This window comes from Callorhinus ursinus, unplaced genomic scaffold (genome assembly GCF_003265705.2).
Source record: "Callorhinus ursinus isolate GAN/ISIS: 27379988/994484 unplaced genomic scaffold, GSC_fseal_2.0 scaffold18, whole genome shotgun sequence".
NCBI lineage: Eukaryota > Metazoa > Chordata > Mammalia > Carnivora > Otariidae > Callorhinus > Callorhinus ursinus.
In genome coordinates this window covers 27335860-27348274 of record NW_027397080.1, presented here as the reverse complement: position 1 = coordinate 27348274, position 12415 = coordinate 27335860, and the positions used below count along the sequence as shown (strand labels likewise).

General features: G+C 48.0%; 1 protein-coding gene across 4 annotated transcripts in view; it reads left to right on the top strand.

Moving 5' to 3' along the window:
* The first annotated feature begins 6750 nt into the window (after positions 1 to 6750).
* Positions 6751 to 12415, top strand: part of PDPN (podoplanin) — a 31794-nt gene continuing 26129 nt past the window's right edge. The window contains exon 1 of one of the 4 annotated variants that reach the window (XM_073903325.1): positions 6751 to 7083. In XM_073903325.1, coding sequence (XP_073759426.1) covers positions 6792 to 7083 — 292 coding nt within the window. In that variant the 5' untranslated portion in view covers positions 6751 to 6791. The remainder of the gene's footprint in view (positions 7084 to 12415) is intronic. The other 3 variants (XM_073903326.1, XM_025856557.2, XM_025856556.2) reach the window with 3 other exon arrangements.

Genomic DNA, 12415 nt, shown 5'->3' with positions numbered 1-12415 from the left:
GATCCACAGAGTTGAATGTTTTCCTTACTGCTTCTAGCACACGCCTGATGTTTTTAACAGACCAGTGAAAAAAGGAACAACACATCTGGTTCCTTGTCCCCAGAAGGCAAAGGGTCCCACCTCAGCAGTGAAGAATCAATGCTCCCGTACGAAAATAAGGGGTGAACGTGGACCTCTGGCCCTGGGGTGGGGGTGGGCTGATGGCGTGTGGTGTCTGTCGGCCAGAGGACAGCCAGCTCCAGCCAAACCCAGATGTCGCAGGCATGCCACACCCCGTGGGTACCAACGGCAGCGCTGGGCAGGCGGTGCACACCAGTGTTTCCTGAGTGAGTCAATGAGCTATGATGACAGCATGAGCGACAGCATGAATCCCGAGTGCTGCTTGACCAAATAAAATGATGAAATGGGTAAAACATGTCTTTAGCATCCCAAGGCTCTTTCCTTCCTGGCAAATTCTAAGAATCCAGTCCCCTGGACGCCCAAGACCTGCTCTTGGTTTTGCCTTTGCATAGACAGGCTAGCCTGTGGTGTATCATGTGCCATTGACTCAGTCTCTGGGCTGGGCTGGGCCGGGGCAGGGTGTGTGTGTGTCCTGGATGGTGAGGATCTTCCAACAGGCCAGATAAAATCTCTCCTTTTGCAACAATTTATGAAGCACAAACCAGAGGCAAGGGCTACAAAGATGAATGGATTAGTAAGCTCCTGGCTTCGGGGAGTTCAAGATAGCCTCAAAGGGGGTGGGGCGGGCACCATCGCTTAGAAGACATTGGGCTCAATCCTTTACAGCAGGATGGGTTGGGGTGGTCCTAATGCTGGGAGGAGGTCCAGCCAGGCAGAGGGACTGGGCAGGGTCTTCAAAGTGGGGACACACACAGATTTCCCCAGAAGCATGCCAGCAAGGGAGGGATTTCTCAAATCCTCAACATCCATAAATGTTCCTCTAAAGCTGCAGGGACAGATGAATCAGCTTCTTCACAAATAACCCCCCTCCTGTTTACAAAGGAAAGGCAGCTCCTTATGCAATCTCAAGTTTTATTATGGAGCATTTTCTGGGGTGAAAAGAAATCCTCTTTAGCCCGGGGTGGGGGTAAGGGGGCCAGGGTATACACTGGTTTTCCTTGTTTTTGCATACATCCTGTTAAGATGGAGCATGGCCCAGGTTGGCTTGTCCTAAACTCAGGATCAGCATGCCCTGGGGGGGGGGGATCAAAATTAACACTCACCCGCGTTGGGAACTGCCATTCTAGGCCTCTTCCGTGAAGCACTGAAAAAACACAGGTCATTTCTGCTGTCCTCCATCCAAAATGCATCCCTAAATCTATTTTTTTTTTTTTAAGATTTTATTTGTTTATTTGACAGAGAGAGAGAGACAGCGAGAGAGGGAACACAAGCAGTGGGAGTGGGAGAGGGAGAAGCAGGCTTCCTGCCGAGCAGGTAGCCTGATGCGGGGCTCGATCCCAGGACCTGGAATCATGACCTGAGCCGAAGGCAGACGCTTAACGACTGAGCCACCCAGGCGCCTCCCAAAATGCATCCCTAAATCTAATCACGAGGAAAGATCAGACAAACCCAGACTGAAGGACATTCTTCAAGATAACCAGCCTGTCATCTTCAGAAAGCATCAAGCTCAAGAAAGACAAAGAAAGGCAGTGTTCCCACGTCTTCTGGGGACATGACAGCCAAGTGCAATGTGTGGCCTTGGATTTGATTCTGGAAAAAAAAGTCTGTAAAGGATACAATTGGGGCAGCTGTCAAAATTTGAATATGGACTGTGGATTGGATAATCGTGTTGTATTCATATTAAATTGTGTGCCTTGGCTAATCCTACTGCAGCTACAAAAGACAAGGTCTTTGTCTTTAGGGAATTCACACCCAAGTGTTTAGGGCTAGAGGGCATAATCTCCATTACTCTCAAGTGATTCAGATCAAAACCAATATGCAAACGTTTTAGATACAGAGATAACAAAGAAGCAAATTGGGCAAAACAGAAACGAAGTGGTAATCTAGATAAATCTGAAATTATGTCAAAAGAAAATTTGCAAACACACAAGGAAATCTGTACATACAATAAATTTTCTATTTTCCTGGTTTCCACATTTTTCAATGAATATATATTTTTATAATGAAAAATTGATAAATGCACACCATTTAAAAAAAAAAAGAATATCTGGGGGTGCCTGGTTGGCTCAGTCGATAAAGCATGAGACTCTTGGTCTTGGGGTTGTAAGTTCAAACCCCATGTTGGTTGTAGAGTCCACATTAAAAAATTTTTTAATAAATAAATAAAAATAAGAAAAAGAATATCTGTTAGTGATGTTGACTCTTTTAAGTGTAACTGGAAAGTTTTCCAAATCTTTTATCAAAAAATGTCAAAATGTGTGTATTAAAATTCATAGATAAAATTTTCATATAATTTTTTCATGGTCAGCACTTATTCAATGTTATGGAGTTTTTTTTTTCCCCATTTCAGTCAGTCTTCACCTTATTTCTTTTTATAAAGTATTTAATATGTTCTACCTCCTGCTAAGCATATACTTATTTAACTCTGTGATTAAAAATGACTGGTACCTATTTTCTCAAAATTCTCTTTGGGGGTCCGCAAGCAAAATTGTGTGCACCCCACTGAAATAGGGCATGGGTTTGATTCTGACCATTGGAAGGGGCAGTCAGCACTGGGGAGGCCCCTGGGAGAGCTTTGGCAAATAGAAATCCAAGCCAGCTCCCCATCATTTTAGGAATGGCAGGATCAAGCCTCCAGGTAGGGTCCTGGTGCCAAACACTAGTTCCCGGATGGAACTGGGACATAACCCGGCTTCCCAGAGGGGTCCTCCTGGGACCCTGGACAGGGATCCTGGAGGGCTCTTAGGAATAAGGCACAAGGTGAGGCCTGGACCTAACAGAGGACGAGCCGATGCCAAGTCCTCACGTACTGGTCCAGCTGGGTGTCCTAAGGCAGAAAGGAACCAGTTCCGTTGGGCCCATGTCAAGAACCTTAGACGCAAGGGCTGGCTGAGTGTTCCGGTGGGCACAGGGGGGCACAGGTGGGCCCTGGAGGATTCAAGAGGCTGAGAACTGGGCAGGGCCTGGCCGAAACAACCATCAGAGCAATCATAGCAGTTACGCTGCTGGTTGTACATAGAGCCCTCCAAAGTAGTAGTATGCCCATTTTAAAGAAGCAGAAACTGAGACTTGTGGAGGCCACCATGGAGCTGAATTTTGATTCTAAAACACTGAGACTCCTCCCAGCAAACCAAGCGGCTGTGAGTTCACAGTCCCACACCACTCCCCACCTGCCTTCCCCACCCCCATCACTCATCTCCTCATTCCTGCTAAATACATTTTGGACCCAGCTTGTACACCCAAGTGCATGATTTATTCCTGAGTCGCAGAGGTGCCTTTGACATCAGATGCCAGCTGAGGTGGTATCTCAGCTCTGGAGCGGTGTGTGTTGAGAAGCAAGAGAAGATGCTTGAGAAGCCTTCCCGGGCAGCGTGGGGCAGCTCTTGGACTGGGCAGGAGCCACAGAGCAGGCAGGGGGAATGAGAGATCCCGAAATCTACTCTCCAGCATTGCTCAGGATGAAGGGTCTCAGGTTGGGTGCTCTCTGGCTCTGCATCTTCTACTGCAGCCTGGTCCCCCACCCTCAGGGGGCTTCCTGCTCCCCAAAAGCAACTTACAGACTTCTCCCTCTAGATCCTTAAGCAAGACACAGCCCTATCAACAGGCTCCAATGGTGCAATAGAGGGACAGTGGTCCCGCCACTCGCTTCAGATGACCCTGGACTATTTGCCTTATCTCTAAACCAGTGGTTCTCCAAGGGGACCCTGGGGCCAGTATGTCACCCGGGAACTTGTTAGAAATGCAAATTATCGGGCCCTACTCTTGACCTACAATCAGAAGCTCAAGAGGGGGGCCCAGATCAGTGTCGTAATTTATTTATTTATTTTTTAATTTATTTTTTGACAGAGAGAGAGAGAGAGTGCACAAGTAGGTAGAGAAGCAAGCTCCCTGGTGAGCAGAGAGCCAGATGAGGGATCCCAGAACCCGGGATCACGACCCAAGCCGAAGGCAGACGCTCAAGCGACTGAGCCACTCAGGCGCCCCAGTGTCATAATTAAAAAAAAAAATTTTTTTTAAAGAAGCTCTATGCCCACTGTAGGACTTGAACTCAGGACCCTGAGATCAAGAGTCTCATGTTCCACCGAATGAACCGGCCAGGAGCCCCCCGGGGTCTTAATTCTAACCAGCCAGTCCTCCACACAAATTTGGTACATATTTGCTTTGGAAACCATTTAGGGAACCTGTTTCCTTAATATACAAAATGGGTTTTACCAGTGTTCTTACCCCAAGGATTATTTTGAAGATTCAGTGAGATAGTGTTAGAGTTACCAGTGAACAGGATAGATGTCACTATTACCTTACCAGTCACTGTTTTGGGGGCCCAAACTATTTCAAAGAATGGAGGAATCTTCTGGCATGTACTCTACTTGTTTCCTTCTTCCCCTCATTTGGGCTGGTCTCAGGCTTCCAAACCCATTACACTTTACCGAATCGTCTTTAGCTTAACTTTGAGTCACTCAGATGCACCCCGGCTCCTACCCTTATGCCCAAGACCAGCATCACCTCTCTCTCCTCTGCTGTTTGCATTCCTGAGGAAGGTCCCTCCACTAGGTTTCCCCAGCCACCCTCCCATTACTTGAACCAACAGCATCTGGACCATGTCCATAGATTCCCTTGGTCCTGACGCTCTCCCCCTCCCCAGGATGGTCTCCAACAGGATGCAACTCCCTATTCCCTCCGCCTCCTCGATCCTCTACCAGAGAGGTCAAGTAATAAACCTTGTGGAATCTAGACTCATCCCTCGGCAGGTGCATGGCTGCAGGGATGGGGAGAAGGGCATATCCTTGAGTAACAACCCAGCCCCAAGCACCACTCCAAATTAGCTGATTTTAACCTGTTCTCTCCCACTCAGGCTTCATTTCATCCCTGTTTCCAAATGAAATGGTCTTTTATTCAATTTTTTTTTTTTTTTTTTTTTTACTTTAGAGTTGATTTGCATCTTTTCTCCATCTAACAGTCTGGACAGATGATACATGTATCATTCAGTCTATAAACAAACATTCCTGATAATGCAGTAATAATAAGCTACTAAAAGGTGGGGGAGGCAGTCTGATTATCTTCTCTCTCTTTCTTATCTTTACACTTCTAACCCCTTGACCCTAGGGTCCCTTTCCTCTCTTTAGGTCAGGTATCAACTCCTATCTTGTAGCCCCAGGATAAGACATTGTCCAGATCTTTAAGAAATGAGGAATCTCCCCACCCCAGACCCACAGAAGCCCACCTGCATTTAACCACACTGCAGTGTTTCACACACTGTTTGAGAAGTGAAGCCAGAGGACATGGTTTATTAAATAGCCCTGTGGACAAGTTCTCCTGCAACAGTGGCTTAATATGTAAATTTCCACAGGGCCTGATTTAAGGAGTTGGGGGTGGAGCCCAGGAATCTGAGCTTTTAAAGCAACCAACCCCTTGTGATTCTAATGACAAAATAGATTCAGAATCAGGGTCTGGGATGAGGATCTGAAAATAAGCAATTTTCATGCCAGTCAGGAGCTTTGGGGCATCTGCAGTTTCTTTCTGTTGAATGGTATTTGTGGCATCTGGGAAGAGGCAGAGGCCATGTCCCCATCTCCTCTTCTTAAAAATTTTCTCTTTGCGGCACCTGGGGTAAGTGTCTGCCTTCGGTTCAGGTTATGATCCGGAGCTCCTGGGATCAAGCACCCCACCATCGGGCTCCCTGCTCAGCGGGGAGCCTGCTTCTCCTTCTCCCTCTCCTTCTGCCGCTCCCCCTGCTTGTGCGCTCTCGTTCTCTGTCAAAAAAATATATAAAATCTTTAAAAAAATTTTTTCTTTTTAAGAAAATTCCAACAGTTCAGAAGGTAAGTAAAAAAACCACAAGTTTGCCTGTTGCTAACTAACACCCAGTACCTGAGATCAGGGCAAGATTGCTTAAACCAGTAAAGCGGGGATTATGGGGCCACATTCCAGGATTAAAAGAGATGAGAGTCTCTAAAGTGAACATAGGTTTGGTGACGGGAGAGTGCGGGGTGTCCCTGGACATTCCTGGGCTACAGCACCTCACTGGGCGCTGCCATCCGTCTGTTCGTCCATCCAGCACCACAGCACTGCATCCAAAGTGAGGAGAAGCAGATCTCCAACGGCCTTTTTTCTAAAACTGCCCGAACCAGGGAGTCCTCCAGACTACCCTCCCCCCCAGCTCTCTAGGCACCCCCCGCCCCAGAGCCCGCATGCAGGGGTCCTCCAGACAAGGGAACAATTTACCAGCCCCATCCGCCCCTGGCCCACCCAGATGAGGACGGCCACTTTAAAAAAAAAAAAAGACATCAAATTCAATATTTACAAGAATAATCCCAGGCTCAGTTCTAAAATTACTGGCTACAGAAGGAAGCGTTTACTTCTAACAGAAAAATAAATAAAATAAAATAAAATAGGCGTGTGCCTTACCCTTTAAAAAACCCAGAATCATAAGGTAAAATACTTGAAAAAAAAAATAAATTGCTCACTGCATGCTCCCCCTTCCCCTCCTATTGGGGCTCAGGGCTCTCCAGACGTCCCCCGGGCAGCCCTGCAGCTGTGGCCCTGTAACTTTAAACCTGGCCTGAGGTCATCGTTTTAGCGCTAGCCAAACAGAGGCAGAGGGCGGTCCTAGTGAACCCCGGACTGAGACCACCTTAGGACCAGCGGCTCCCCGCCCTCCTCGGGAGAGATAAATGCTGACTCCTCGCAAAGTTTCCTACTGCAAAGTTTGCTCCTCAGCCTCCGCGGGAGAAGGAAGCTTGGGGATCTCTCCTACGCTGGGGCTTTTTTGCTCCCTGAATTCCAGCCCCTGTTCTCCGGCTCCACTGGGCAAGGTCCTCTGGCTGCAGAGCCTTTTCATCTTCCCCCAGCACAGAAACCAGTTGCTAGGCCCCAAAGAAAACAAGCCAACCGAGAAGATGTGGAAGGTGCCAGTTCTGCTCTTGGTTTTGGGAAGCGCGTGGCTCTGGGACCCGGCAGAAGGAGGTAAGACCCAGCAGAATGGCCGCCTGCCACCACTGCTGGTGAGGACTAGCGAGCTCAGACTTGCTGGAATGCCTGGGCCTGGTATTTGAAGTTGCCCGGGAGAGCCGAGGGGAGCTGGGCGTGTGTGCGAGCCCGCGAGTCCGGAGGACCCGGAGAAAGAGAGACAGTGGCTTAGCTATTGTTGCGTCCCAAAGCAATGGCTGAGCAGGGTGGGAGGAGGAGCCCCCCCATCGGATCCACAGGCAGCAAAGGTGGGGAGCAGAAGGGGCCTCCCTCTGGGGCAGCCCACCTCCTGCAACCCTCTGCTCAGCTCATGAGAGAGAGGGTAGAAGGATGGAAGCAAGGAGTCTTCCACTGGCTGGACTGGGCTTTCCTATGGGGCTGTGTATCAGAGGAATGCAGATGGCCTCGGAAGAAGTTGGCCCCATATGGGGGGGGGGACATTCAGCAGTGCTGGGGTGGGGAGGACTCCCCTATGCAGCGACACCCTCAGCGCCCTATCAGTGGGATGGTCTGGAAGAGGCCTCCGTTATCCTCACTGGAGGCCTCCCTGCCCTTTTGCCCCTCTTGCCCCCTACCTCCCCTTCCCAATCTGCTTCCTTTTGCTGTCTGCTGTGCTGTGCTGTCAACATGTGATTTTTCTTGGCCTTTTATTTTTATCTGTTTCCCCAATAGAATATAAGCTCCCAAGAACAGAGCTCTGTCTTAGCCTTGATTCCCAGGGCCAAAAAAAAAAAAAAATCCGGCGCATAGTACTTGCTCACTAAATATGGATCGCAGGAACTGTAAGCCCAGCTGAAAGGGAAACTCCTGCATTTTCCAAATTGAGGATAGAGGTGGGTCGAGTACCAGAAAAATCCTCCTTGGAGGGAGTGATTTGCGGGAGGGGTAGACCTGACCCAGGCATTTATAATTCCATATGCAGACAATAATATCCAGCCCTGGGGAAAATATACAGGGTGTACGAGTCTCTGCCCGGCTGTGGGCTTCAGAGGGACTTGAGCAACTATCTTTACAGGGCCATGGGCTATTCGTGGCAGTCCTATCTTTGGAACTTCTCTTTCCACTGGAATCCACACAGCTCTGCACTTCACTTACATTTCCCTTTTGGTGAGACAGTATGCAGATGACACCATTCTGTGCTGCCCAGGGCAAGGTGTGGGAGACCCCAAACGGAGCCACATCCCAGTTCAGCTAAGGAAAGGCAGAAGCAGCTGGGCAGCATCCTCTGTTTCCTCCTCAGAAAGGGTTGGCTGTAATTACCTTTAAGCCAAAGTTTTTGAAAGTCAGAGGTACCTTAAACCGAGTGGTTGGCGGGAGGGCTGAAACTGACTTAAGCATCTATAAATCCGGTCTGGGAAAAAAAAAAAATCACCAGCCACTAGTTGGTACTAGAAACTGCCCTGCTAAAGAGAGAACCAGCCCCCCCTTCCCCAGCCCACCTTCCCAGACTGTGTGGGGGGCTGGCTGCGTGTGGATGCTGAGTTGTGGGGCTGCCGGCAAGCAGCTGAGGCCCAGGAAGGGTTTTGTCTGAGGGTAATGACTGAAGCGCAGGGAATATGGATGAATAACTTCATTGAGCTGAGCTATTGTGGCCTCTGAGGCTGGGGGTAATTATGGTGATGAATTTTATTATCCTTCTCACAGGATTCTGCTCCCCACTGGCTTTCCCTCATCTAGTGTATAATCTGGTTCAGTTTTGTAATCTGGTCCCGTGTGTCGTCTCTTTGGAACTGAGTGGATTCAAAGGGGCTCTGTTGTCCGCACATCTGGCATTTTCCTCAGTTGTCAGGCCCCGCCCTCGCTCTGAACTTCCATCCAAAACACAGACTTCGGGGCCTGTCCGCTAGTTGGTTTGTTTTGTAAAATTCTTCATGGGGTCGCTTGCTGCAAACCCGCATGTGATTTTCCGGGACCAGTCCACCCAGGATTAATCATGCGGTGAACAAATTTCCCTGTGATTTCCCCGAAACTCTTGGCAGTCAGTTTCGGAGGCCCTGAGGTTCTCAGGAGTTGCTAAGAGTTTTTGTTGCACCGAGCATTTGATAAACACCAGGTCCGTTAAGAGTCTTTGTGAGGGAGGTCTATCCATTACACTGGTGTATGAGATCCAAAATAGCATTTAACGGAGAAAAAGCACATTTTTAAGAAGTATCCAAGTGTGAGAAGGTGAAGTCGGGACATGGTGAATAAGGCAGAACACTGACTGAGCAGAGGGATGCAGCCCCTTCTCTTTCTCTGGCCTCTGACATGCGTGGTCCATGAATCACTCTAGACCAGAGAATTATAAAGACCCCAAACCTTGGCATGACGGTGAGTGGTCTGGCCAAGTAGGGAGGACACCCCTTGCTCCCATTTCCATCCCCACCACGTGCTATGAAGTCACAGTTCCCTCATTTAATCATTACAGCTCCTTAAATTATACATCATCTTCAGAATATGCCAGAACTGGGATTCAAAAAGTGGGTCTAACTAATTCCAAACCCCAAGCTCTTTTTAGTACATTACAAAGCCGCGTAAAAACTAAAGGTTGCACTTGAAATTAAAGGTCAGTGTCACTTTAAGCTCCTTACACATGAACCCCAAAATTTGGGGCGCCTGGGTGGCTCAATCAGTTGAGCGTCTGTCTTCAGCTCGGTTTGTGATCTCAGGTTCCTGGGTTTGAGCCCCGCGTCAGGCTCCCTGCTTGGCAAGGAGGCTGCTCTCCCTCTCCTCCCCGCTTGTTCTCTCTCTCTCTCTCTCTCTGTCTCTCTCTCCCTCAAATAAATGAATAAAGTCTTTAAAAATATATTTTAAAGGTATAAAAAGTCATTGTTATATACCTGCCATAATTTCCTATAAGAATGAAGATGTCACAGTACATTAAAATAGGATTCATTAATTCATTCCCCAAATGGCACCTCCTGAATGCTTGGTACAGAGCCAGGTGCTGGATTTGAGCTGTGTGCACTTTGGAGAGAGGCACGCCTAATTTACAAAGCATTCCCCAGAGTCTTCGCCAGCGGAGCAACGGACCTGTGCTTTAAATTCCATTGGCTTATCTGAATATTTGTCATATTTCTGGCTCTAAGAACAGGCATGCCAGGTTACAACTTGTGGAAACGGTTCAGGAGAGGACGTAGAGAGACAGAAGACTCAGATACCTAGCAGTACCCTGGTGGAACTCATGGGAGCAATCTCAGTAAGATCCTGCAAGGCTCTCCAAGGAAGCCATGCCATTCCTGCCCCCCTGAAACCCCTCAAGGAAATTATCCAGCAGGAGCGATTTGTTGGAAGAGAATCAAATGATTAGGGGGACGGGGTGGGGAGCACTTCCGTAGCCAAGTCAGCAGTTACGGAGGTAAGTCTTAGGATTCCCAGAGGGGTGGGCAAGAAATAAAGCAGCTCTGGATTGAAATTTTGAATCCTTTCCTTGTCGATTTCTTCAAACTTTTTGGGAAAGGAAAGAGATCAGGCATTTCTTCGAGGGCTATGAGATGGAGTCGGGTTAGGGAACAACGGGAGTTCTGCCAACTTCATCCAGGTGGGGAAAACAAGGCGGCTGCTTCTGTCCTTGCTGCACGCCAGAGCCCACCAGCCTTTGGGTCCCGGCCAGCCAGCCAGGCCAAGGCAAGCATTCCCTTGAGCTTCAAAGATAGGGGTGAGCGGGCTCTCCCTTCTTTTTGTCTAGCGAGTGCCTTTGCCTGGGGAACCGCTCAGAGGAGGTGGGTTTGTCCTTTGAGGGGAATCTCACTAAGTCTAGAGGGAAACCTACAGACCTGACCACCTCATTAGTTGTCCGAGGAGCTGCAAACTAAAATTGTTTAGGGCAATGCTCAATTTCATGCAGGGAGAAAAAACAAAGCAAAACAAAAATCAACAAACCTATCAAAGGATAATCACCTTTCCAGAGGAAGATGGGCTCTCTTCCACCTCTATCCAGGGGAGAGAGTTACCAGTGCCCCAGACAGTGGAGAGAGTATCTCTGCGCACATGGCGTCAGAATTGACATTGTTAATGTTTGCAGCATGCAGGGGGATGTCAGTTACATAGAATACAGATGAGAAGCAGGGAAGGGGTGCCAGAAGATAAGTAAACACATTATTGATGAGCATGCAGTATTTCCTGCAATTCATTACAATGTCTCCATCCGAAAGACTAAAACACAGCTGACATAAAAAGCTGTTATCCAATGAATAGTATCCTGCCAATGAATAGTATCCTGCCCGAGGAAGAAAAGTGTCAGTTTGCCTAGAATCTAGAAAGGGAGAGAAAAGGGATGAGAATTTGACGGCGGTAAACCTGCCCTGCCCAAGGAAGTCATTTATTTAGCAAGTACATTCTGAATGACTGCTTTGTGAGTCAGGCAAGGCACACGTTATCCCAGCTTACAGCTAGTATGCAGGATGTCCTATAGGGTGGCCTTGGGTGTTCTGATCTCAGTTACAGTGACTGTTCTATGATGAATCAGGGACCCCTATTCCATCACAGTCTGGAAATGTATTCCACCCAAGAGCCCCACCCTTTGCCTTTGTTGTATGTACACCAGGTATTTCACTCTTGAGAAGGGTGCATAGCAAATGTGTATAGCATTGGAAAACCGTCTCCCGATGTAAATAAACTATTTGGTTTCCTGGCCTCTTGTAGGTCTGGCTAATGTGAAACAGTATCATCTGAGCTGGATCACCCCATAATGAGATTAAATTTCTGACTCTATAAAGCTAAGGGAACTAGATTCTGCATGGGTGGTGTGAATAGTAGTAGCTATATAATAACATCTACTGGATGCTTAGCACATTTCAAGCACTTTACAAGCCCTAGTTCATTTAATCTGTGCAACAGACCTACAAGGTAGGAATTATTTGTATTTTATACATAGTGAAGAGGCTCAGAGAGGTTCAGTAACTTAAACACGCAGACGCAGGTAGTAAACAGCAATGGTGAGACTCCTGAATCCAGGCAGCCCAACCCCAGAGCCCACGCTCCTAACCACTCAGCACGACAGCCACCTCTGCGTGGGGTCAAGGCTTCCAAGGACACCCAGAAAAGTCAGCCTGTTGATTTCTTCAAGTACCTCTTATAGCAGCAACACCACTTGTTTGTTAGATGTGCATTTCAGATTGAAGAATGAGGTTGGAACTAGGACGTGGTCCTGCCCTCTTAAGCATTTACGGGGCATACATGTTATTAAGAACTTTTAAGAGTTAGGGAAGAAGCATAAAGTGGGATCGCAGCTCACAGAGAGAGGGAAGACAGGTGTGTGTGGTGTAAATGTAAAAAGAACATACAAGACAACATAAAATGGCATGTCCCGAGCAACAAACACCATTATCAGCCGCTCAGAGTTTGGAGA